This window comes from Crocodylus porosus, unplaced genomic scaffold, assembly GCF_001723895.1.
Source record: "Crocodylus porosus isolate Cpor-Errol unplaced genomic scaffold, CroPor_comp1, whole genome shotgun sequence".
Classification (NCBI taxonomy): Eukaryota; Metazoa; Chordata; order Crocodylia; family Crocodylidae; genus Crocodylus; species Crocodylus porosus.
This window is the reverse complement of record NW_017728911.1, coordinates 18186603-18213771: the sequence shown is the minus strand read 5'-3', so window position 1 is coordinate 18213771 and position 27169 is coordinate 18186603. Positions and strand designations below refer to the sequence as shown.

General features: G+C 39.7%; 1 protein-coding gene across 1 annotated transcript in view; it reads left to right on the top strand.

The window, feature by feature from the left end:
- Nucleotides 1–27169, top strand: part of UNC13C (unc-13 homolog C) — a 517638-nt gene that overhangs the window by 367485 nt on the left and 122984 nt on the right. The window contains exons 19-21 of the mRNA XM_019533546.1: nt 23205–23331; nt 24192–24288; nt 25198–25341. Coding sequence (XP_019389091.1) covers nt 23205–23331; nt 24192–24288; nt 25198–25341 — 368 coding nt within the window. The remainder of the gene's footprint in view (nt 1–23204; nt 23332–24191; nt 24289–25197; nt 25342–27169) is intronic.

The following is a 27169-nucleotide window of genomic DNA, read 5'->3' as shown; positions in this document are numbered from 1 at the left end:
TTAGAGGGCTCCCTAGGTCCCAACCCTCTCCCAGCATCCACAGTTTATTACACATGCAAGATTCTTTCATTTTTATTTTACTCTTTGGTCTTTCTTTTATTTCACTTTAGATAAAAATTGTTTACATAACTATACTGGGTCCAATGTTGGGGCAGCAAAGTCTCCACCATCCCCGCCACCCCCAGCATCTGCCCAGACCCTATCTTACTTGCCCCCTCTGGCCTCTCAGGGTCCCACTCTATTGTATTTTCTGCCATGCCTTGATGTTATGATTAGACAAGGAGGCTGCCCCTAGAGGGAAGGGGGCTTTGGGGTGTCAGGCCCTTGTCTGGGATGAGGCCCCCTGGCCTTGGCCCACTTTACCACAGGCTCCCAGGCTCCAATTCGAGTCTCAGGGCTCCATAATTCATGTTTAGATGTTCCCACTGACACAAAAGATCAAAAACTCTGTCCCCATCTGTAGGGAAGAGAATGAGAACTCATTTGTAGTGTACCTATTTCAAACTCAGCTTGTAGCACACACACCGCTCACCTGTTCTGCCTTTATAAAAGGCTTCCATATCAAGTAGGCACAAAGAAATTACATTCATAAATCTGCTTACCAACTAAACAATTCTACTATAAAATTATCCACATCTTTACTCTTATTCCATCACCCAAGAAAATATGTGAGTCTTACATTGTGACAAGAATGGCGAGAGACCCAAGTCCCATTAGAAAAGGAGTTGCACGTAATCCTAAGAATGTGGTACAAGGATTTTGTGGGCACAGTTCTGCCTTTATTTGTAGTCCAGAACTGCAGCTCTGAGCACTGACAGTTCTCCCTGGCACTGACAGATCACATGAAGCTGATTCCCTGCCATATATACATCAAGCAGAAATGCTGTTAAATCCCCCCATTCTCTTGGTCGCATGGCTGTGCAAGTTGTAGGGAAGGTTAATATTGATTTCATAGCTTTAATTGAACTTATTCTTGTAGTAAGACATTTAGTCTAAAATGTGTCTTGATGTCATGAACAAATGTAAGGATCAGCAATGACTACTGTATCTTAGTCTAAGAGATTAATAAATATTACCTAAAGACTAAAATGCTTAATGACAGGGAAATCAGTTTGAGCTGCGTATTTTATGAGACATCTCAACTTTAGTAGCATATTGTGGCTTTTCTTCTCTTTTCTCTTTGATTGTTATGCCAGCAATATGATGCACAGATTTTATACATTACGTTATAGCTTCCAATTTTAGTAAAATTGGAAACAGGCTTTCTTTTCCAAAGTAATTTTATCACTGAGCAAAAATCAGGTGAAGTTATTGTGGACCCCTTGATTATACCTTTCTCTCTTTGATGAATTCACACAAGGATTAAAAACAGTTCAGCTAGAGGGACCAAAAGAATAGACTAGCAAGCCCACTGTTATGCACTTTTGCTTCCTGAAGACCAAAATTACCACTCTTTGGCAAACCCTGTATCTTCTTCTGAACCCAAGGAATATTTCTGTACTGGTTATGGTTATGGGTCATACATATGGGGCAGAGTGTACTTCCTGCACAGTGCTGAGCCCTGTTCTGATAGAAGTGTAGGGGAAGCACTGAGGTGTGGGTTTGCAGGGACTTCCACTCCTGCATGAAAATAATCCTATCTACCTCCCACATAGAGCAATTTAAATTACTTTGATTGCTAACAACCCCATAAATTGTCTCCACAGATTAGCTCTCCATCTGCTTCATGGGCTGAAAGAAATTTCCATGGTACCTCACCCTGTTCCTTTGGTCAGGTGCTAGGGTTTGGACTTTCTGTGCCTCCTTTCTGTTCTCTTTAAGTGCACCCTTGTTAGGTCATGAGCTTTCTGGTCTTCTCTACTTTGGGGTAGACCTTCACAGTTCTCTGTTTGACCAACAGCCCTTGCTTATCACCATAGCAGCCACTGATTTTTGTACACTAGGAAGCCATGACCCATGATACGGATCAACAGCTTTCTTTAAAACAAAATAATTTAGCAATTGAAGCAGCTTTAGAAGGGAAAAAGGATTTTCAATCAACAAAATAGCCAGCATGCTATTTTTAGTCTTCCCTAATCTTATGCTTCACTACAAAGTATATTGGAAAGGCTTTTCTGATAATGGGAACAGAACAGAAACAGTCTTCATTCTTCCTGCCCTCCTAGTTTGTCCTCCATGTCATTGGTCTCTCAATCTGTTTCTCTTAGGGCTTGTCTACATGGGGAAATTTACCAGCATGATTATATATCTATAGTTACACTGATAGACATGACCTTAGGTCCAGTATAACTGATTTCGATGTTTGCTGGGAGAACAGTGCAAGCTGTTAGGTGATTATTATAGAGTTGCCCTCAGCTCTACTACCCAGACAGATAAAGACACATTATTAAAAAGCAGCCCATATCTGTCACACTTTGATTTTCCCTGCCTTGTATTTTGTGTCATCACAGTGCAGTTTTATAAAATGTCAGCATTTCCATTTGGGAGTGTTTTGTGTTTACTTGTCCAGGTTTAAAGGATGACACACTGTATAGAATCAAGCCTTTAATGTTCCCTTTATAGACTAGTTCTTTCTTTTGTTTCATGTTTTTCAGTGTAAAAGTAAGATTGCAATGCCAAGCAATCAGAAATGATAAAAAATGCTATAACTAAGGTAGCCTATACTCCTGTAATTGGGTCTTGCTTTGTGCATGAATTATGATACACTATTAATTACATGATACCATACTAATTTACCCCAGGACTTAGCTCTATGAATTGCTACTTGGGTTTTTCTTGTTTGTTTTTTTTGAAAGCCTGATTAGTTGTGATCAGTTCTTCAGCAATGCTATTGCTCTCCTCTTCTTTTACTTTCTGACAATATAATGCCTTTAAATAAAAGTCTAAACATCAGTGTTTAACTCAGCAGGCCATCACAATCTGTTTATGGGTATATATGGAAGCAAGTGCCTTTTTAATGTTTCCAAGAAATATATTTTCTTTCTCAGATCTGACAAAACATTATAAATCCTTTATGCCTTTCAGTTATCACATAAGTAGGGGGGGAAGAATCTGACTGAAGCAGATTAACAGTGTTGACAGCTGAAATAGTGTTAATGACTCAACAGACTCTGGCTTTCAAGATACTACTCCAAAAACAAGACAGGTTGACAGCTGACAATCTACAGAAACAAAGCAAAGCAACAAAACTACTAAATCTTTCAGAAACTTCTGGGGGGGATAATTCCACTGACAGCAGAATAATTGTGTTGGCCATTATGAGGGAGAAGAAATTGGATGAAATTTCATTCTTAGTTAAGTAAATCTGGTGTGGTTTAAGCAATTGGCATTACACTAGATTTGTCCTGATGCACCTGAGAGTAGAATTGGCCCAGTGCATATTTTAAGGTTGAATACATGAAAGGCAGAACTGCTGAATTCTGTCCACCTCTGTCTTTTTGTGAAGGGAACAAAACCCCCAAATAAATAGGAAAGCAGAAAAGGTAACTACATTTACAATGGCTGGTGAACATCTTGTAACACTAGTTCGCATAAGCAGTCAGATGAGAGATTTTATCTGAAGCCCACATTATAATAGTGTTTTTTAACACCAATTTCACAAGCAAATAGAAAGCCAACAGAGTCCTTTCATAAAGGTTCCCTTTTGGTACCACAGCTCATCTGAGAAGGACTTAGTGGTGATGATACTGAGTTTTTACTATATTGTAGTACCTCACTGCTACTATAGAATCATACAAAGCATTTCATGCTGTATTGTAGTTTTATCCCTTTCTTTGATTTCTTTACTACAAAAGGAAAAACTACAAAATAGGTCCTTTCAATTAATACCTATATTTTTTGCATTTATAAACTGTCATTGTTGAATCTCCAAATCAAAACACTTTTGAGTGTTGTCATCTTAAAGGTGAGAGTGAGGACAAAGGAGAAGACAAACCAATGAGGAGATTCAAGGATTGAAATGGTTGTAGTGGGAAGAAAGGATGCTGTTCTAGCAATAGCAAGTTGGACGTACTAGCCACTGGTATAGCTGTACTATTCCAGTTCTGCTCTAGCAGCTGCTGTTTTTCCACCCTCTTTAAGCAGGGGCCAGGACAGACACCCTGTTCATCACCCATGTTATATATGGATCATACCCTTCCAGGGAGTTTTTAGCCACTGGTACTGTAGTAGCCATGTGCACACTAGTACCCTCTCCTTTTAGCTAAGTGTTTTTAGCTAAGTGCAGACATTCAGAAGGGTTAGGAGGAGGTTAGATTGGGTTCAAAATGGCCATCCAATCTAAAATGAGTCAGGATGGGAAGGCCTAGCAGGAAGGGGATTGGGACACAGGGTGGGGGGCAGGCAAGCAGGCTCATGGTGGGGAAAATCAGGGTCCTGGAGGCAGAGGGGACGGCGGGGAGGTTCTTTTCCACTCTTCCCCCACTGCCCCCAGGGGACCGCAGCCAGTCTGCCCACCCTGACCATTGCCAATGATTGCACCCTGGTTGACGAGCTCAATCAGTTAAGTCTGATACTACATTCAACCAAATTTAATTCAAACTGGTTTCAGCCATTTTGAAACCAGTATAAGTGCACTGAATATTTGTTCTGTTACAGGTTTAAACTCGTTTATGATCACTTAAACTGGTTTATGTGTAATGTGTGTCCCTAGCCCTATAGAGCTTGTATAGAGAAGAGAAATTGGCAGCAACACTATAAAAATAGGTCATTATTATAGCAGATATTTGCAGTGATACAGAAACAACTTTTTCATGATTTTTCTGGCAAAAAGTAGTTTTTAGGGGAGTGGTTTCAAAATAACACTGGACCTAAACCCATATGTATTCCCTTACCACAGTTTGCTGTCCTTATGAATTGCTTGGGAAGGTTCAGATTAATCCCCTCTGAGAAACTGTGCATGCCACTTATAGCATCCCCCCCTCTCTCTCTCTCTCTCTCTCTCTCTCTCTCTCTCTCATTCATGTCATTGTTTTACCTTTCCTCCTGGTTCTGTAACAATTGGTAACAACCTGCTTTGACTGTAACAACCTGCTTTGACTTAATTCAGACTGGCAGCAATAAGCAGGAAGCAGAGTCACACAAAATATTTATAGAAATACAAACATCTTCCCAGTTTGTCACACTGGGCACATAGAATAGTCTAGCTGGCTGTGAAGTAAGTCTTGCACTAGGAAAAAGTCATAGTATGAAAACTTCCTATTCATGTGGGATCAAATAAAATGAGAGATTGTACCAACATGCTTCTTAATAATAGATGCCCCAGGGGCATTAACTGTATATTGAGTTTATTATTGAAAGCTGCCACTTTTCCAACCTCCTTGTGAAAATTATAAAGAGAAAATAAGAAAATACATTATATCTGCCACTGTAATATGAAATACAACCAAAAACTTCAGTGCATATGTGGGCTTTTAGTCTATAAGCTCCTCTAAAGTATTTTACGCATATCAATCGGAGCAAGCCAGTCTGACTGCTTATTGTACCTGCTGTATGCAGTATGTCAGCATGTATTTTAACAATTTTTTAACGAATTTGTGGGTATAAACACTTCATATAATATTTGATCGACTTTGTCTGCTATCTTTACAATGTGTGCATATACTCTACAATTTTATGTTACAAAATTAGTTAATAAATCAATCTTCAAGGTAAAAGGAGTGCTTTAAAATATATTCAGAAATAAATTGGAATAACTGTAAAAGCAAATTAAACACCTAAAATCCTCCACTATGAAAATAAAATACAAATAAATGCTTTGGATAACTCTGGGGGATGATTCAATTAAAACAATCTTCCCTAGAGTAGCTTTTGTAAATGGTGAATTGATGCCATATTGAATCCTTACGTGATCTTACTCATTTGGTAAGCACTCCTGCATCTTATGAGAAGAGTTTGCAAACAACTATGGAGAGGATAGATCTGCCTACCTCAGCAAGTAGAATATTTCAGCAGTCCCAAATGGGGTTCTGTCAAGCTAGAGCACTGGGCACACAACATTTTTTTCTGTTGTTTACAGCCCAAATGTTTGAACAATTCATTGTTAATTAACTACAGCAGTACCATAGAAAGGGGAAAGTTAAGGTACTGTAGCCAGAATCCTATAACCTAAATTAGAATTTTGCAAGGCACAACAATTAGCTTCCTTATTGTAGTGACAACTCCTTCAAATCTTTAGTGGTCATGAATGCCTGAAATCTTGTGGTTTGTACCCTTGAGAGTGGTTGGGTATGGGGCTATATATCAAATTATCAACCCCTGAAAAGACCCAGACCTCCTATCACAAAAACCCTCCTTTTTATGCTTGCTTTATTGCAGTATCACTTTAGGAAGTGTCAGTTTTCTGTTGGCCATGTTCAATCATGCTTGTTTTATGATCTGACAAAATCACAACCCCAAGCTGCAAGTCTAAAAGTTCCAAAAAAGAAATCCTTTATTTTTAGTGACACGACATGCAGTTCGTACCCTTGAGAATGGTTAGTAATTAACTGAGTGCAAATAATCTGAAACTATGTCAATCTAGTTAAGTATAACACGTGCATTTTAATGCAAAATTGTCGCACAGCTAATTCAAACTGGTATCACTTATGCCCAGCCTTAATCTAGGCAGGACATTTCCATTTTGGCAAGTTAATGTCATTTTTTGGCACAAATATTATATCCATGGATAGAAGAACAGCAAAAAGTACTGTAGGAGTTTTAAATGCATCATTTCAGCAAATGTGCTTTGGTACCTGATTTTCTTTCCCGATCAGTGTTATATTGCAGTGTTATCAACCATACCAGTTTTATATAAATCACACCTATGAAAAAATGTTTAACTACAGAATTGCATTCTATTCTACTGGGTAGAAAACAGACTAGGTAAACAGACTAGGGCACACATGAATTTAAGTATTTCCTTTGTTTGTTTGTTTGTTTGTTTTTGTGCAGCATTTGTTAGGGATAGACAACAGACTGATCACTTTAAGTACAGGAGATGATTCACAGGGCACAGAAAGAACTTGCTAATTATGCATACTTTTAAAGGTATCATAATAGGGATGGATAGTCCTGAATGAACTGAAGATCCTGAAACTCACTCAAACTTCTTTGGAAGATTACAAAATAATAATATCCTCTTTCTGGCTTTTCTCAAACAAAGACAATTGTAGTTTAATAATCTGCCCCCTGAGTCAACTGTCAGAAGGCTTTGTTTTAGATCAGGGTGGCTAACCTGTGGTGCAGGTGCTACAAGTAGCATGGGCAACTGCTATGTAGCACACAACAGACTAGGGAGGGAATGGGCAGCACAGTGGCAGAGAGGGAAGGGAGCAGAAAGCAGAGCATCAGATCAAACAAGGAGCACAAGGCAAGAAGCAGAAAGCAGAGCAGCAGATTAGGCAGAGGATAGGGACTGGAGTAGCACTTGGGGAGAGTGCAGGGCTAATTCGTTGCACACCTACCACTGCTTTAGATGAACACCTCTTATTTCAGTTGCCTCAAACTTTCAGTTCTAGTTCCTTGCTTTTAAGTGCCTTAACCAGATTTTAACTTTTTGGGTTGAAATTATCATGATTTCTTCTTAGTCTCAGGTTGAACTTTATCTGAAAGTATCATAAAAAATGTTCAGCTGTTTACAACCCCTAGTGTATTGCTAGTTTAGGGGTTTCCCTAATTCTTAATCTTCAAGGATCATATGACAAGTGGGAATAGTTAACTCCTGCCATACTACATGGTCAGCTGCAGGGATCTAGATATAAGAACCACCTATACCAGTATTATGCTCAACAGGATCTCCACCACCCCCGAGGAATCCTTGACATCTGATTTGAGAAGTGGAAAATAAACAGAATGTAGCAAAGAATTTGACCCATTTATCATGTAAGATTCTTGACCTTTTTGAAATAACATAAAAAGTTTGAACACCACTAATATATATCCCAAAAAGTTCAAGCTTGACAGTGCAGTTATTTATCTAAATCCGTAATGAGGCACCTAAGTAGAAGGGCTGTGCGAAGCTTCTGTCCCTGATTTGATTCAGCAGAGATTTGGCCTGATTCGGTGGCTGAATCTCTGAATCTGAATCGAATCAGAAGACCCTTTAATCTCTCTGACTCAAATTGGAACCCTCCAAATCAATTCCGAGAGATTCAGAAAGATTTGACTATTCAGACATAGATACAGATTTAAATGCTTTTTCTACATACCTCAAGGTACCAGGGGCGGACAGAGCATCCCACAGGAGTGTGGGGGCTCCCTAGAGTGCTTGGCAGCAGACCCAGCAATGGACCAGAAACACTTCCAGGTCCACCCCTACTAAGTAGTGGCTTGATTTTTCAGAATGCTAAGAAAGTAAAGGTATTATTAAAATAAAGGAAAGTTTCAGTGTATCTTAAAATCAGTAGTGTTGGAATGATGTTTTAACTGATAGTCCAGGAATTAATTATATGAGTCAAAGAAATCTTAGGGCAATATCTTTTACTGGACTAGTTTGCCTAATTGGGATAATTACACAAGCTTTTGAATGCAACACCAAAGAACAATGTTTTTCATTTGAAAGCTTGTGTAACTCTATCCCAACTATATTAATTAGTCCAGTAAAAATATCACCCTAAGAAATCCTTGCCTCTTTTAAAATCAGGCCATATATTAAGGTACCTAAATATGGACTTAATACATTTGTTAACTTCTGTACAGAGTAGGCCTTGATTTACAAATAAATATTTTCAAATAAACTCTTTTGGCAGTATATTTTGCTGCTGAGTTGTGGGAGAGCTATATGGGGTAATGTGCTATTAAGAGTAATGGGAACTGTTCCTGTCCCTCCTACACATCTCAGTAGAACAGATTGCTTAGTAAATATGCTGCACTATCAGGAGCACTTCCAAAAACCAAAGGTAGAAAATATTGGACTTTCACCCCAAGAGACCTTTTTTATCTTAAGTTAAAAATTTAATGAATGTTTGCAAATAACTAGTGCACAGTACAGTTGATAGTTTCCATTCAAGACAACCTAAAAATGATGTTACAAAGCAGGATTGAACTACATTGGAAAAAAAAACCTATATTGCATAGCTACTCCAACATTTGTCTTCATCACATTTGGCTGTCAGGTCTATGGCTCTCCATCTCTTTTTTAGTAGCCTGGTAGGGGGAAAAGATATTAATTTGGACACTGAACCAAATAACTTTTGAATAGTTCAACTAAATTACTGTTGTTCCCAAAGTCATGTAGTCTGTTTTTATAATAAACCAGTTCTGTATATCTATTATTCAAAAGAATAAGGAGCAAATTAAACCTATCCCCAACTATACTAACTCCACACAACTAATAAAAAAATAAAAATACAAGACTCAAAACCAAGCCACAATTTAAACTGAATCAACAGAACAATAAGTCAAATTTTTAAATCACTAAACCTGTACAGCAGATAATCAAATCTAATCATAAGGTTGTCTCAAGAAGTTCTTGATTATCCTTGTGGTAAAATGTTTACAGAGGAGCAGATTTCATTTTCATCTGAGACCAGATACAGGATTCTGGCCAGCCCAATAAATCAACATAGCGAGGGAATTCATCTCAGCATGGCTTTTAATATCACTATAAACTTTCTTACCTAGCATGTTACACACTTATGATCACTCAGTCATGCAAAACATCAGTGAGAAAATTGGTAATTTCAGAAACTTTTCTCTGACTTTTAGGGATAGAATATGATTCTTGTGTAGAATGTTTTATAGTGATTTAAACACTAGTAGTTCAGCGCCTTTAACAGCAAATAAGACAGTCTTTCTCTAGTTGTGTCCATGAGAACTCTTTGGTATTGAGAGAATTACTTTGATGAGTCTACATTAGTAATTTGGGTGAAATTCCCCAACATTGCAGAAGAATGGTACAAATTCACATGTGACAATGGTTCTGACAGCTTCAGGATAGACAAAAACAAACTGTTTTTATTTCAGTGTCCTCTGCAACTGCACTAATCAGAGTAAGGCGATAGTGGCCACGTCTACATGAGACACTACTGCACAATGGTTACTGCTCATTTATTTAGTACTTGAATAAACAAGTTACTATACCAGTGAATGCCTTTTTTGGGATGCTACTCAGTAGTGTTGCATCACTGTTTTTTCCACATAGTGCTACTGTGCAGTAGCATCAGGCTACTGCACAGTCATTGTCTCATATAGATACACCCACTGTGGTGGAAACACCTGTGCCATATCTATACTAATGCTCTGTTATTATGTACACTGACCATGATAGTTCAATACTGGCAATTACTACAAAATTACTGCAAAATACTAGTTGGGATGAGGCTGACTAGTCAGAAGAGTCAGTTTACATCAGTCCCCATGTTTTTACAAGCATCCACATCCAACAGCTGGACCATCAAATCATCATCACTTTTTTAACAACGCTGTCTTCTATAGGTTCAGATGTGCATGGCTTTAAGAGACAGAATAAAGGAGAGTTCTCTATCCTGGGATACTTACTTAAAGTCTTAGGAATGGATTCTCCCAGATAGGGGTAACTTATGTAACATACACAATAGAGATACTCACTCCATCACTGTCAGAGGTCAGGGAAGGATAAAGATCAGTCTAGCCCAAGTTCCATGGTACTCCAGGTAAAGTATAATCTGCATCACGTTTAAGGCTAGTACAGCCTCTTGCTACCTATGGAGTGGGCTGGGCTTAACATTATGACATCTTACCCCCACTTTCCATTATTTTCCTGTTTTGGGCAGTGTTCACACCTGACATAAAGATTAAAAGGAATCTCTACATGCCCTGGCGCACAGAGAATACAGTATTAGGTGTACAGATAACTACACGTGATCACAAGATATACCCATGGATTTCAAATAGGAATCCATGGGATCAAAAGCGGTCACCTGTTCTGTATGGTCTTTCTGAGTTGTTTGCAACAGAAGAATTGCTCTATCATTTTTTCAGAATCAAAAATGAGTGAAAGCTAAGAGCTGGCATTTCCCAAAGGGTGCCTTGAGTCAAACAAGCGATACCTTGAGTCTAAAAAGGTAGAGAACCACTGGTTTAGAAATTAAAGCAGTGAAAGGGAAGATGTGAATTATTATAGGTCTCTTCAAGGTTTCCTGACTTCTTCCACCTTCTTCCTCTTCCAGTCTATCTTTCAATCTCTCAATCAAATCTAGATAATATTTTACTCAATGCAAGGTGAAGACTCTGTTTTAGTAGGTAATTCTTTAGTCAGTTGAAATGTTCAACTTAGATATCACCTGAGATTCATTAGTGTAGATTACTTGTATAATAATAATCTGCTGTGTGGGGTTCATAATTAACTGGTTTGAGATTTCACATGGCACCTATTGAAATTATCTAAGGTGGTAAAGCTAAAAATAATGGAAGATGTTCATTCCCTTTTCATTTAAATTGCAGTTTGTTCTGATATTTTTTACCTCAGGTTAAAACAGCTGAACATTTCTCCTTTATTTAAAACTCTCTTTTTTCCTTTTAGTTTTTTACCATAAAATCTAAAATCAAACAACTGTAGAGTTAATAGAATACAGTGTAATTAAGTTATTCAACAGAAGCCAGCTATGGAGCAAACAGTAATAAATTAAGAAGCAAAAATAAGGCTTTCATAGTAACTGTTTATAATTCAAACTATCCAGTGGTCACATTTATACACAGGGGCTCTAAAGAAATCATTTGCAAGAACTGTTTTTATTACATTTTAGGAACTTATTCCTCAATTTTGATAGAACAAAAATTTAATTCCTTATTCCTTTTTGAACAGATGAAACTGTGTAAAACCTTTGATATCCATGGTTCATCTATGGCTACACCTTAGGGTAAACACTCCACCTGTTCCCCTTCCTTGCTTGCCTGCATGGGGCCTTGCTCTCCTCCGCCAACCTCAGCAACTCAGATTCCCATTAACTGTTCCCTACCTGGCCTGAGAGCCAGCAGCAGTGGCTGGGCAAGAAAATTAACCTTTCCCTACCTGCTCCCCGAAGGAAGGAGGGAACCCCAAAGGGCAGGTGGGGGGGGGGGCAGGGAGGGAGCAGGACCAGGGTAGCTCCAGGGGGCAGGGAACAAACTAGTTCCCAGAATGGGAAAGGGGGGAGTCTTACCTTTCAGTCCTCCTGGCCCCTGCTGGCCTGAAGTGTGACTTCTCCAAGCTCAAATCAGCACTAACACTGATCAACATTTGTGCAGCTCACAGTATAAGGTGTAACAAGGCCCTTACACATTAATTTTAGAGAGCTTCTGGAGCTCTTAATTCCTGGATTGTCCACACATTAACACCTGAAACAAGTTGTATGCACACTTTAGGCTACTTTAAGTTACACCTCTCCAGGGCAAGTTTATCTGTGATCCTTGTTACCCTGCTAATGCTCCATTATTGTGTGGCCACTCCCCACAGATGAGCCACCCAAGTTGCAATCCTTTAGCATCTCAAGATGCAGTGTCCCCTCCCCTCCTGTTCTGTGTAGGCAAACTTTCTACCCCCTGAACTCTACTGCCCATCTCTCACACACCTAAAGCAGGAAGAGAAGCTTTTCTGGGGTCAGCAGCCCTGAAGTGGCAACTCACAGTGGTAGCTCCTATTCAGGTTCCTACTCACCAGTCATCTAGTGGCAAGTCACAGCTGTGCAGGTCGAGAACAGTCAGAGGTTTTTAGGCTTAAGGTGTAACTGCTCCAAACTCAAACTAGCACTAACCTGGATTAATATTTCATCATCTCAAAGTGCAATGTATAACAAGTAGGCCTGTCTGAGCTATTCAATCTGACTTCGGATCGGGCCACTTTGGATGTCAGGGTTCTGATCCAGAGCTCTGGACTGGGTTCCCACTTCAATCCAGCTGAAGCAGCTCCAAAGCTTTGGAGCCGCCTCGGAGATCCAGCCATAAGGTATAATGGGGAATCAATGAAATATCTATAACTGTGTTATTTGTTGTCTGATTTGCGTGGTAGCCTCTGCTGAGAGCATGAAGCCTGCCAAGCTTCAAGAAGATCAGTGCAGGAGTTTGGGGGGAACTGTACCCCAAATTCTTGAAAGCAAAACTCATGTCACATCTAAGTATTACACCACGGGGGATGTAAAAACTGCAGGGGTGGTGGCCCCTGCTGATGCCACAAAACCTGCCAAGTTTCAAGGTGATAGGTGCAGGGGTTTGAGGGAAACTGCAACCCAAATTTTTTAAAGCAAAACTCATGTCACATGTGCGTACTAAGCTACAGTGGGGTCAAAACTGCAGGGATGGTCACCCCTAGTCAGGCCACAAAGCCTGCCAAATTTCAAGGTGATATGTGCAAGGGTTTGGGGGGGAATTGCACCTCAAGCTGTGAACAAGCAAAACTCGTGACATGGGTGGTACTGTGTGTGTTACGGCGCAGCAGGGTGAAAGCTGCAGGGATGGTAGCCCCTGCTACAGCCACAAAGCCTGCCAGCTGTCAAGGAGACAGGCACAGGGCTTCTGGGTTCTGGGGCCCTGCACCTCTAGCTGCTGACAGGCAAAACTCGTATTATGGGTGCCTGTGGAACTGTGTCTGTCTTGGGGCACGAAGGTGTGGGGGAGCGCTGTCCTATTGACAACTGTAGTAGCTGATTTAAACCAATAGATAACAGGTTTTCTGAGCAGCACACTCAGAACTGCAAAGCTTATTTGCATGCATGAGGAAATGAAAAATTAGAGATGTCACTATTTATTGGTCCATGTACTTCTATATGCAAAATAGATACACTTTTTACACACAAAAAATGTAAACCCACTTGTCTGAATATCTAGTCTCAGTCTCTAGGCCGTATGTTCTCTTGTACTCAGTATCATTTTTTTTAAATGAGCTGCATTCCTGGAATCTATAGAGAACAAAAACTATAGCAAGCATATTTTTTTTTCTGCGTGGCTCTGTAACAGATTATATTACACTAGAGAGAATTTGTAGGGCTCCAAGTAGCATGTGGGTGTGAATGAATGGAATGTTGAGACAGAAACTGATTTACTGACTTCTTTTCTGGTGTAATGAAAAGGCTGTAAAGGTGCAAATGTTAATGCAATTTTTAAAAGCAGTGAGAACTTCTAGCACCACTTCACAAGCTGATTCCCACAAAGCTTAGTTACTCCCTGAATAATAATAGGCTTCTGAAACACTTTTATTTATTGTGTGCTACTCTGGTTTTAGTAGAGTGCAATTAGAGTGCAACTATTTTATATAAAATGCACATCTTTAGCTGATACACAGAGTTAAATCCTCACCCTCTGCTCTGGCAACAATTTCTGTGGCACACAAGGGCCAGAATTTACCAGTGTGGAGGAATCTCTTTCTCTCTGCACCTACCACTAACTTTGCATGGCTAAGAATTGAACACACAGGATCAGATCCATTTCCACTTCTTAGCCAGCTAAATGTCTGAATGCAATCCTGTTCCTATCTTCTGGGTTCCTGAAAAACATGATGTCATAAAAATTAAGACATTCTTCCTCTTCATCGCTTCTTGTGCCTTAGCTTTGAGGCTAAGATGAGGGCAAGTTACACAAGCAGATATATTAGTGGGTTTTTTTAGGGACACAGGCACTGCAGAATGAGATTGCTCAAAGACATCCAGTCCCTTTTGCCACATAATTGGCAGCTGGGGCTACTTACACAAATTTCAGAATCTGTTCCCTGCCTTTTCCCCAGGAAGGGGCATAACTTACTGAGGAAGGAGAGCCCTCCCTTTTGGCTGTCCAGTGGCCTAGCTTTAACAGGATGGTACAGTAGTTCTGTCTGGTGATGAGAACACTGCCCTGTGCTGTGTGAGGTCTGTATGCAAATCCACTCAAGCAGAGCTGGGCAAAAGTAACTACCATCATCATGCTAGGTTTAGTCCAGTGCATTTAACAGCTGTGAGTGGTTTCTGGCCTATGGCTTCAGAGTTTTTTTCTGCATTGCTGTGAGTGCTTGGTGAGGCTGAATTGCACGGGAGTGTGGAATTATAAATCTTCACGGCAGAATTTAAGATACAAAGTAGAACAAACATAGGTAGGGCTGTGCAAGGAATGTAGATGAATAAAGCACACTTCAGGCTGTTACATGAAGTGAAGTAGAAAGTTTTTTGGTTGAAAGCGATACACACACGCACACAAAAGTATCTTCACAATGTCTATTTATCAGTAAATTATATTTGAACCATCAGGTTGCTAAATGTTATTATATTCAAGTGTATTTGTTATGAGGGAGAACGGAATTCCTCACTCATCAATGTATTACAGTCACATAGCTATCTAGCTAGGAAAAGGCTGTCTAGTTAGGAAAGTCTGCATCTGTTGTGATGCAAGCAGAAGCAAAAAGCAGAGATCAGGTGGTTACAGCAGTGGTAAGTACTTTATTGATGATGATTCAGTTGAGATATAAAAGAGCCATCACTACCTCTGAATATAGAAAGGCCAACATTTTTAACTTTTAAGTACCTCTGAGCAAACAGAAAAGCTAGCAGTCTCCAAGAGTTCTGTTTCAATGAATTTCTGTCACATTTTCCTGTCAGCTGGGTAGAAAGGATTGCCCTTCAGAGCTGGTAGGTGGCATGATGCAACAAATGCATGAGAGCCCTTTGATCTCTGGAGATGCATGGAAACCTTGAGTAAGAATGTGTGGAAAGGTGTGCTTGCCTGAAATAGATTGTCAGTGTAGGAAAAACAGGCTACTTGTTATAGGGTACCACGTTTCTGTTATCCACTGTGTCATTACCAACCTGAGCTGTTCTGCCTGGTCTTCTTCTAAACAATAGGTATCCATCAACATTTCCAAATGTCTCCTCTCTAAACTCCTTTGGATATTTCTTCAGACATTGATGATTTTCCCTGCATGGTGCATTTGGATGCAATCCTCCACACGGTCCATGAATCATACATCTTGTCACAATGATCTATGCTCAACAGGCAACATCTTGGAAGTTCAAAGAGTTAGAGAATTGGCAGACCACATTCATCAATCCACAGCTATGTTCCTCAGTCTTGTCTTCAGTGAATCTAGTGTTGTCTACGCTTTCAGCCTGTCTTCTGTTGCCTCTGCAAACCCTTTGCCTTTCCATTGCATCTCTTCTACAAAGTCCTCTTTGCTCATTTGTTTTGTTGTCTTAGTTTTGCCATTCTTTCTGCATTCAGTTGCCATTCTCTGCTTCACCTTGTTAGAGGTGTTGTGGGTTAAAGTTAAAGTAAGGTGTTAATGGACACTTTTTGCTCAAATACTGAGAGTACACCATAACTAATTGAAATCAATCACTAAAAGTCCAGAAAATTGAGAGCAAATGTGGTTTTTTGAGTACAATAGACAGAATGACAAAGACACAAATTAAACAAATTATTATAGAGGATTGGATCCCACACTGCCTTGGCCCTGCCTTGCACATTGGGGTCAGGCCCCCACACCATCCTGCACACCCAGTTCTGCCCAGCACTGCCTTGTGCTCCTGATCTAGCACACAGCACCACGTTAGGTGGTTTGTCAGGGCTCCTCACAGGCCCAGAAATCTGGCCACAGGGGAGTGGCAGCCAGCCACTATTGCACCCCTGTCACCAAATTTTCAGACCATGGGCCAGATCTGGCCTGCCAGCTGGGGTTGGTTGAGCACCTCTGCTATATATGATGCCAAATTTGTATGAATTTCAAGATATAAGGCAGCCTTAAGCTATTTTTAACAGAGACTAATGTCCTCCCACAAACTTTTCTGTTATTTTTTTACATAGAGAAATGGATCTGGATCTTGAATTTTGATATAGTCTAGGGCCAGATTTACAAAAGTATTTAAGTACCTAAGATGTGGACAGAATTCAACGTGAGCTGCATGCCCGTCCTGCTTTAGGTATCCTTCTATCATAGTAGGTATCTATCTGAGTCCTTAAATACCTAAATATCTTTATAAATCCAGCCCCTTTTACTAACAGCCCCATCTATACACTAGGCTAAATAAAAATGCTTGGTCTAAACATGCTCAAACTTTGGGAAGATTTGTATCTTATTGCAGCAACAGAAACTGGCAAGTACGAAACTGCTGAACATCTGTTGGTGTAGTTTTACAAGGAAACTAGCCTGTTACTGAAACAGTACCCCCATCCCTAAAGAATGTGCAAAATTGCATCTGCCTCACTGAATCTAAATACTGTTTCCTTTGTTTCCTATGCTGATAGCTACTTTATTGTACATTTGGAGGTGGGCTCCTGGGGATTTCTGTTGTTCCATTTCCATAGTTCATTGGGCAATGCTACCTTTGTAAAACTGAGTTACATTTGAAAAGATTTTCTTGGTGCAGAGTTGTGTCAGTGCAGATTCTCTCGGGAGGTCTAGGACAGAAGGAAAAAGAATAAGTGGGTTCTTTTTACAATAAGCTTTTTCTATTAAGATGGAAAAGGAAAAAAAACCCACCAGGGCTGTGCAAAATTTCACCACCAGTTTTGTTTCAACGTTGTTTTGACTCATTTCAAGATCAAAAAAGCGAAAGTGAAATGAAACAGATATCGTCAAAACAGCCTTGAAACAAAATGAAGCAAGTCAAACCATTTTGAAATTTTCAAAACATTTTGACTTTTGAAGCTGAAGCTGGGCTTCCCTTCAATTGCCTTCAGGGAAAGAGAAACTAAAGTAAGGACAGGGAGGGGGAAGAGGGTGGTAGGACTCTTTCATTATTGACTGTGTAGCTGGCCAGTGACTGGCATCCTTCCCTGGGGTCCCTTCCATACCCAGGGCTCTGGGGCAGGGATGGAAAAACTTCATAGATTTATAGATTCATAGATGTAGAGTCAGAGGGGACCTTGTAGATCTAGTCCGACCCCCTGCTGTGGGCAGGAGAGAAAACTGGGCTCAAATGACCCCATCCAGGTAAACGTCGAGCCTCCTCTTAAAGACCCCCAGGGTAGGAGCCATCACCACTTCCCTTGGAAGTTGTTTCCAGATCCTAGCCACCTTGGCTGTGAAGTAGTGCCTTCTAATGTCTAGTCTAAACCTACTCTCTAGCAACTTACAGGCGTTATTCCTTGTTACTCATGTTCATTTTGGAGTCAATAATGACTCCAAGATCTCTTTCTGCCACCGTGCTTTCGAGAAGGGAGTTCCCCAGCCTATAGGTATGCTGCTGGTTCCTACTGCCCAAGTGCAGCACCCTGCACTTGTCAGTATCGAATCCTATCCTATTTTCATTTGCCTACCCCTGTAACCTGTCCAGGTCCTGCTGTAATCTGCCCTTCCCTTCTAGCGTGCCCACCTCACCAAATCTTGGTGTCATCTGCGAATTTAAACAGGCTACTCTTCACCCCATCATCCAAGTCGCTAATAAATTGAACAATGAGGGCCCAAGGACCGAGCCCTGGGGGACCCCACTGCCCACTTCCCTTCAGGTCAAAAATGACCCATCCACCAGCACTCTCTGAGTGCAACCCCCTCAGCGAATTTGCAATCCATCTGACTGTGTAGGCATCAATGCTGCATTCACCTAGCTTTTTAATGAGAATGGGGTGGGAGACCATGTCAAAGGCCTTCCTGAAGTACAGAAAGACTACATCCACTGCGATACCTGCATCCAGTGATTTTGTGACCTGATCGTAGAAGGCAATCAGGTTGGTCTGACAGGACCTGCCCCTAATGAAGCCATTCTGGTTGCCCTTGAGCATCATCCCCGCTGCTGGCCCATCACAGATATGCTCCTTGATAATCTTCTCAAAGAGCTTCCCCTAGATTGAAGTAAGACTAACGGGTCTATAGTTGCCCGGGTCCTCCCTCTCTCCTTTTTTAAAGATGGGGACCACATTGGCCCTCTTCCAGTCATCCAGCAGCTGGCTAGAGCACCACAAGTGCTTGTAAAGCCATGCCAGGGGCTCCACAATAACCCCAGCCAATTTCCTCAACACCCTGGGGGAGACAGCATCTGCACCTGCTGCTTTTAACATATCCAGCCCCTCCAGAAGTTCTCTAACCTGTTCCTCCCTGACCCAAGGCTTGGCGGAAGCACTGTTTAAACTACCCTGCTTAGTTTCTGCCTTGGTATCAGTTAGTGAGCTGTCTGTGTTCTAGCAGCTCAGCATCAATCAACTATGGCTAGCAGCAGCACTGATCTTCTGATGGATTCCGTACTTGCTAGCAAGAGGGATTCCAGATTTAGAATACCTTTTTCTTCAAGGCTCTTTTATTTTATTATATTCATTGATTCAATCTTGATTGAAGAATTAATTCACTGTTTTCACCCCCCTCTTCCCCAAGACAGAGACAGTCAGTTGCACAAGCACCCATGTCGTGAGTTTTGCCTGTCAGCAGCTAGAGGTGCAGGGCCCCAGAATCCAGAAGCCCTGCACCTATCTCTTTGACAGCTGGCAGACTTCATGGCCTCAGCAGGGGCTAGCAAGCCTTCAGTTTTCACCCTGCTGCGCCTTAACACACGCAGTGTCACCCATGTCACGAGTTTTGCTTGTCCATAGTTTGAGGTACAGTTTCCCCCAAACCCCTGCACTTATCTCCTTGAAACTTGCAAGGCTTTGTGGCCTCAGCAGGGGCTAGCACGCCTGTAGTTTTGACCCCACTGAGGCTTAACAGATACATGTGACATGATCTTGCTTTCAAGTCTTTGGGGTATAGTTTCCCTGAAGTCCCTGCACATATCTCCTTGAAACACAGCAGGCTTCATGCCCTCAGAAGGGGCTACCATTCCTGCAAGTTTCATCCAAATCAGGCCAGAAACGACAAAGTTCTAGGCTGTTTCAAGCTTCCCCATTATAGCCTATGGGCGAAACGTCGAAACAGCATTGAAACGGTAAAATTGTTTCGACAAAATGTAACAGAACAGCTGTTTTGAATCTAAGCAAAATTAAAAATGGAATGCTGTTCCATTGAAATGTCAAAATGCAAGCTGAAATGAAATACAGAGCCATTTTGTTCTGCTGTCTCCTCAGATTTCACAAGTTTGGTCCTGTGCAGAACTTAATAACTTCCAACAAAAGCTCAAGTGACTGAATAGCAAATGCTAACACAGTGGAATAACTTTTGTAATAATAAATATTGCCATGCTGAAATGTATAATAGACCACAAATAAGCATATGAAAAAATGAATAGCTTTAGACTAAATTCTGCTTACAAACTACAGTTCATATTAAAATCAGTGAAAGTTTATAACTACAAGTTCTTAATTTAGCTCTTTATGCCACAAAATACACCTTTAAGTAATGCAGTGTACATAATGTCACCTAGTGGAGCTAATGTTAATTTTTTTTCTATTACACGATTAGTTTTCAGACAATTTTAATTAAGCATTTTTTTCCTTTTCTTAAAATATTCATACAACTGAAAAGATCATTTACATTCAGGAGATCTAATTTTGTACAAAATTATTACACTGCAGTTTGAAGAGGTAATTCAATGTTTTATTTTGTAAATTTAATGAGATATTTTAATCCTAGTTGTTCAGATTAAATATGCATTAGATCTTGCTGTTAAATAAATTTTAAAGAATTACTTATACTTTCCTGAACTATGTGAAACTGACACGGATGTTTTAATCAATTTTATGTATTATGTTTGGGTTAGTGTAAGAGAAGAAACCATAGATATATAATTAAGCACCTGTATTTGAATTTGGCTTTTCACAAGACCAGAAAATTTGCTAGACTGTTCTGTTTACCTTAACAGTGTTTGCTTGGCAATTGCATGGTGGGATATTTATGTCAAGTAAAAAAAACTGCTTCTTTTATTTTCTTTGGTTATTTTTAAAAGACATTTTAAAGTTTCCTTCTTTCTTCCAGTAGTAAAGAAGTGGAGCATAGGTTGGGAAAGGTCATGACAAGTAGCTGATTTGTAACTGCATCTGGAAACAGGCTATATAATGCAGCACAGATGACAACCTAGGATAGCAAAATATGAGAAAAATGTGGGTTGTTGTTTTGCCTATGGGGGCAGAATCCCTGGTTATTGCTTTAGAATTTCATTTTTGGAAGCAGCCAAAGAGACAGTGGGAGAGGATTCACTCTGTGTGACCTGACTTCACATTAATGTCCTACCAAACAGTTGCTCTGGATGTTATTAAATTAGAGTTTTTGTTATGTTTTTAAAGGGAATTAATATATACCTTGCTCACACATAGTTTTTACTAATAGCAACTTGTTAGTATTGTGCATGAGAGCTATAAATGAAATCTTAATATTGATTATAAGCTCTTATCTATTTCTTTCTATGGAAACACTGATATTAACAGAGCTGCCATAAGCTAACTCTTCAGTCTGTGACTTTGTTTGATGTCTCAGTCTTCCATAGCTACATAGTGAAACACTTAACTGGTTGAACATGCAAGATGTACTTCTTGGTTATTTCATCTACAGTAAAAAGTTGCATATGCCTCACACATCCTTTTCACTCTCATTCTCTAGTTGTTTAGATCAGGGTGCTCATCCTTCAGCCCATGGGCCAAATGCAGCAGGGCCACTTAAAAAAACTCCCCTCCCCTCCTACTCAGTGCCCAGACCTGAAGCACCAGGTGCTTGGTGCCACACCTACTTCCCCCCATGAGTCTGGGCCACCCCCACCTTTCCTCCATGGTACTGGATTGGGGGGGGCCATGCCCCCTTTTCACCCCACAGGCCAGAACACACCCCCTTCCCTCAGTGGAGCCAGTCCATGCCCCCTTTCCTCTGTGGGGCTGGATTAAGGCTCCTTCCCCTCCATGAGGCCAGGTCGCATTCCTCCCCTGCCTGCCCCCTTGCAAGGCTAGGTGAAGACCCCCTGTTCCCTCCTCCCTATGCAGCACCAGGCTGCAACCACCCCACCCCCTCCATGTGGCTGAATCTTGGCCCTCATGCCAGACCCAGGCACTGGACTGAAATTACCATCCAGCCTGCCGTCAGACCAGGCAATGCACATCCAACTGATTTAGGTGACCCATACATTAGGTTTATAACAGTTGATTGTCATCAAGGTTTCCACCCCCTCCCCCATGTATGTCTAAATTTAGAGCTGTACAATGTTGTGACAGTTTCTGTTGTTGGAGGACTGAGCTTTTGTGTTCCTGTACCTGGATACAAAGGAAGATAGTGGTTAGGGAAGTAGAAAATGATAACTGGAAAAGTCTGATTGTTTGCTACTGTTGTAAGTCATTCCTAAGCCTGCTTGATTCTTGTTGTATTTTTTTTAAATTAATTTGACTTGCTGTAAATAACTTGAGTGTACCAGAACTGGACACAGTGCTGAGAATCAGTACCCCACCCCATTTGTCCACTGTAATCGATGATATTCACAACTGTAATACTGACCAAAGTCATGACCTGTGTCTTAAGGAAACATTCTTAACATTTTTTGAGTAGAAAGCCATTACATCATGGGCAGGCAATTATTTTGGGTGGAGGGCTGCTTACTGAGTATTAGCAAGCCATTGAGGGCCTCATGACAGGCAGCCCGAGGCAGATAAATATTAATTTTCTAAATATTTTAGGGGTCTCACAGGCTGAATAGAATGGCCTGGTTGGCTACATCCAGCCCGCGGGCCACATTTTGCCCACCCCTGCATTCCATGGTAGTGGAGCTAATTTTAAATCTCATTTTAAAAAATACTGCTATATTAAAATGGCTTTTCTACTCAGGCTTCAGGAAAAAATGAATATCTTGAGAGTTGTGATGCCTTCTTCCTTCTACTGTGGCATGTTATTGTTCTTTAACTAGACAATAAAAGTGTTGCCTGTTTACAGTTGCAGTGCCCATACCTTCAGGTGTTCTAACTGTACCAGTTACTATTTTAATTTGCATTACATCACAGCTTTAGCTTTATTTATTTTCTAACTTGATTCCTCTACCCATGCAGTTTGCATCAAGCCAAGAGAAATCTGAATGAAGTTTGAAAGTGATTAACCTATTAAAACATTCTTCTGTATTGAATTTTCAAACCTTTTTTTCTCAGGGAGGCAGTATGGTCTTCACATTATTCTATGATAAAATTAGTTTTACTTTACACATAGCCAAAGATCATTTTAGTAATGAGGACCTCAAAAGATTTTGTGCTTGAACTTTTCTCTAGTGATGCAGAGAACCTGTGGTTGAAATTGTGGGTGCAATCTCAAACTATTTGCCTGTAATGTAATCACTTTATTATAATGCATACATTATGGTGCACATATATATGTGTGTGCATATATTAATTACTGCATATAACGATAAAATAAAGGAATGTGCAGGGATATTATTTACTATCAGAACTTCATTAAATGTTTTTTATTTTCTCTCCTATTGTAGAACACGAAAAGCAGCGGTTATGCAAAAGCACAGATTACATGAATTTACACTTCAAAGTGAAATGGTTTTATAATGAATATGTTAAAGAACTCTCTGACCTCAAGGATGCAGCACCTGAATACTCTCTGTGAGTACTGTGTTGGAAGAGGGGGTTGTTTTCTCAGTTTCTGTTAAGGTTTATTTTCTTTAAATATTTATCCATAATGCCATTAAAGGCAAAATGAATTTAAGCTGTTAACTACTAATAACATCTTAAGTATGCTCTTCAAACCTTTTCTATTTATTCTACCAACTGAATATTACACATATGTAAAATATAATTAACCACTCTGCATGTATTTGTTCAACAAGTTTATGTACCAAGATTAAACAAATAAAATCTTAAAGCCAAAGGATTCCAGGAGGAGATTTAAAAATGTAAATACAGCAACACTGTTCTGTGATTGCAGTCATTCCACACCAGAACCTGGATTAAGATACAGCATTATTGGGGCTAGTTTATTGAAGCAGTTGTTATTCCATGGGCTAATTTTCTTCTCAAACTTTCTTTTTCTCCTTTCTTACTGTAAGTAGCATATGGTCTCTAGAAATGCACAGATTGGGCAATCACCTTAATGTTGGTAAGATTAATTCTCTACAAGGTTGAAATCAATTAATGCTGTAGCAAAATTCAGTTCTGTGATATAAAAGTATTCACAGAAAAAAACAAATGCCATTTATTTATTTAAAATGACCAAAGTGAAAAAAATGAAAACAGAACAAATTTGTAATAATGGCCTCAAATATCAAGTGTACGTTTTTTCAAATGTATGTTTTTAAATATGAAAAAAATTGTTAGTTTTAGCTATTTTGGATTCTGATCTACTTTCTAATAATATATATAATTTTAATAATGAAATACTACTACAGATAATAAAAGAGCAACATATTTTAACAGAATGAATATAATAAGTAACATAAATATGATCTCTGGAAAATTCATTTTAGGTGGTTTGAACCCTTTGTCATTCAATGGTTGGATGAAAATGAAGATGTCTCAATGGAATTTCTTCATGGTGCACTAGAAAGAGACAAAAAAGATGGAGTGAGTCCTTTTCATTAAAAAATAAAAATCTATTAAGGCAACATCAGAACATTACAAAATGCCATACAACACTGTTAGTCCTTATGCAATGGCTTATAGCACCTGATAGGCTGGACAGCCATTTCTTCTCAGTACTGGTACCTGCATGCTAATTGTATTTGAACTCCTTAATGATTTTCTGCCTACTTGAATTCCCCTTGTGGTTTCATTTGAAAATATTTTTGTTTCTTGCCCAGCAGTGTTTTTTCCTGCTTGTTTGCACTGTCCATCAGCTACTGTGTTTAAACCGTCAGGTGGTTTGTATAAAATAAAAATACTATTATAGCAATGCAACTTATATAGAGAGCAAGTTAAAACTTGAATTTTAACAGTTGTTAAAATTCAAGTAGCTAAAGATACAGATTCCATCCACTAAGATCCTGCTGCCACTAGGTCTAAGGGTTTGGGTGAAGTCCTGGCCCCACAGAAACTAATGAAGTGTTATAACTGATTTCAATGCAGATGTTTTCATCCCACATATTTTGTGCAGAGGCTGAGGTATTTATAATACAGTTTCAGAAAAGGAAACTATTTATTTTGCAGTGCAGACTTCCTCGCTACTTTTGTTTTCTCCCCCACTTTGAGTCCCAGTGAATCCAGTTCAACTTCCCATAGATTAAGTAGCAAATCCAATACAAAACCATGATTTTAGATTGTAAAGCATTCTGCTACTCCCATAAAAGTACAAGAGAAGACATAAAATCATATTAGGAGTTTATTAAGTTTAAATTTACAAGCCATTTTTTAATTTCCTTTTTCTCAGTCTAGGATGGATTTAAAGTACAAGGAATTCAATTACTGTTTTATTGTTCAGACATAGATAGCTTCTCAAGTGTTAACCCATTTAAATTATTTTTCTTCCTTCTCCAGTTCCAGCAAACATCAGATCATGCCCTTTTCTCTTGCTCTGTGGTAGATGTCTTCACACAGCTCAATCAAAGCTTCGAGATTATCAGGAAACTGGAGTGCCCTAATCCTGAAGCACTATCTCATTTAATGAGAAGATTTGCAAAGGTAGATTAAATCAATGTGCCTCAACCAAGTTTGAGAGGAAGCAATATTCTGTTCTTGCTGTGTTTACACATGAATAATTCTAATGTTATTTAAAAGAAAACTCCTCTATTTTAAACTGGAAAAACTTCCTATTTTAAACAGGATTCTTATAACTTAGTCTTTTTTGAGCAGTGTTGTTGGCTTGTTCTTCTTTGAGTAATTGCAGGTGGTTGGAGGAACATTTATCTCTACTAACTTCATATTTTACAATATTAAATATTCATGTTTAGAGTTTCTCAAATTCTTCATTTCTTTTGGGGCTCCTCTTACTGAATTTCTACATAGTTTTCAGAGCAATTCTTAACTTTAACACAGTGATCTTTTAGGTCAGTGAGAGTGCAGGAAGAATTTTGTGGCTTAGGTTGGGTTTGGCACCAGAGCAGTATTGGACTGCTGCTAGGTTGTGTTGAACCTCATGTGAGTTTTATTAGCTGTCCTGTCAGGGCACTCTCCCTCTTATTGTATGATGGCAATTAAACTACCATATTTTCTCACATACAACACATACCTTTCCCCCAAAAGTCAGAGTGTATGTTTTTTATCATACAATATGTGTTCTTTGCTGGAAAAGGTAAATGCCAGGAGACACTGTACAAGCCATGCAGCTGCCAAGATAGCAGAGTCCCATGTTAACACTCTCACAGCCATAGCTATTGGCTGAGCACTGTAGCTTGCACTAAAAGCAGCCAGTGAGCTGTTTTGTAGCATCTTGATGAAGTTTATGATGTGGAAACACCAGTTCATTTACATGAATTACTTAAAGATTTCAGTCTTGTTCTTGCAAGGGTCTTGGGCCTAACCTTGCGTGACATTCAGTAAATCCTCCTGGAAACAAAGAGTGTCCAGGAAGTTTGGCATCCCGGGAGATAGTTTGAATAAGGCTGCTGGCAAAAGTGACTTCCTGGTGCCAAACTTCCTGGACACATGCTGTGTTCCCAGAAAGACTTACTCTGTGTCACACAGACAGCCACAACTCTGAAAAATCTTCTTCTCTAGATTCTGATTTCCAAAAACAAAGTGCGTGTTTTATTTGGGGATATGTTATATGCAAGAAAATATGGTAATGGCATTTCCATTTGTCTCCAGATTGCTAAAGGATATGTTGAACAATATCAGGTTAGGGATTTCAATGAACTTTTGTATGTTTCCTGCTTTCCTTCCATTTTAAGATTTCACCATTGAAAAATAATTCTTCCATAAGGTTTGTCAGCCATTTTTTAAACAAACTTTAATGTATACTATTGAAGTGTTGTGTATGTAATACAGTTTCAACTTCTTTAGTTGGATTCCCTAGAGGAAAAAATTGCTTTAAGCCAGCTGATCATATTCCAGCCAGATCAATGAGCACATCAGCAAAAATGTGGTGCCTTATCCTTGCTAGATAGCAACAGCCACCAAAACCAGTGCTAAGAGACAGCCTCCATGTAAATGACCTTCTTTTCTCATTGATCTCTTAGAATCTACAGTTTCATAGCAGACTCTAGGGTCTCCCAGTCTGTGTGATGGGAGTAGGGAGTCCTTATAGAGCTTTGCTTCCCAGAGCCATCTCCCTACTGTGGGCTTTGCCTTTGAATGGGATGCATATTTTGCATTAGACCACTACTGTAGTATTCAGGAGACACAGGCTCTATTCCCAGTTTTTAAAACAAGCTGGGACTGGATTGCTGTGTGTGTTGAACAAGCCACTTCTCTCCTCAACCTCAGTTTCCCCATTATGCTTGCCTCCCTGATAAAGTATTTTGGGGATGAGAAATACTGTTAAGAATTAGGTATCATTATTGCTACTACC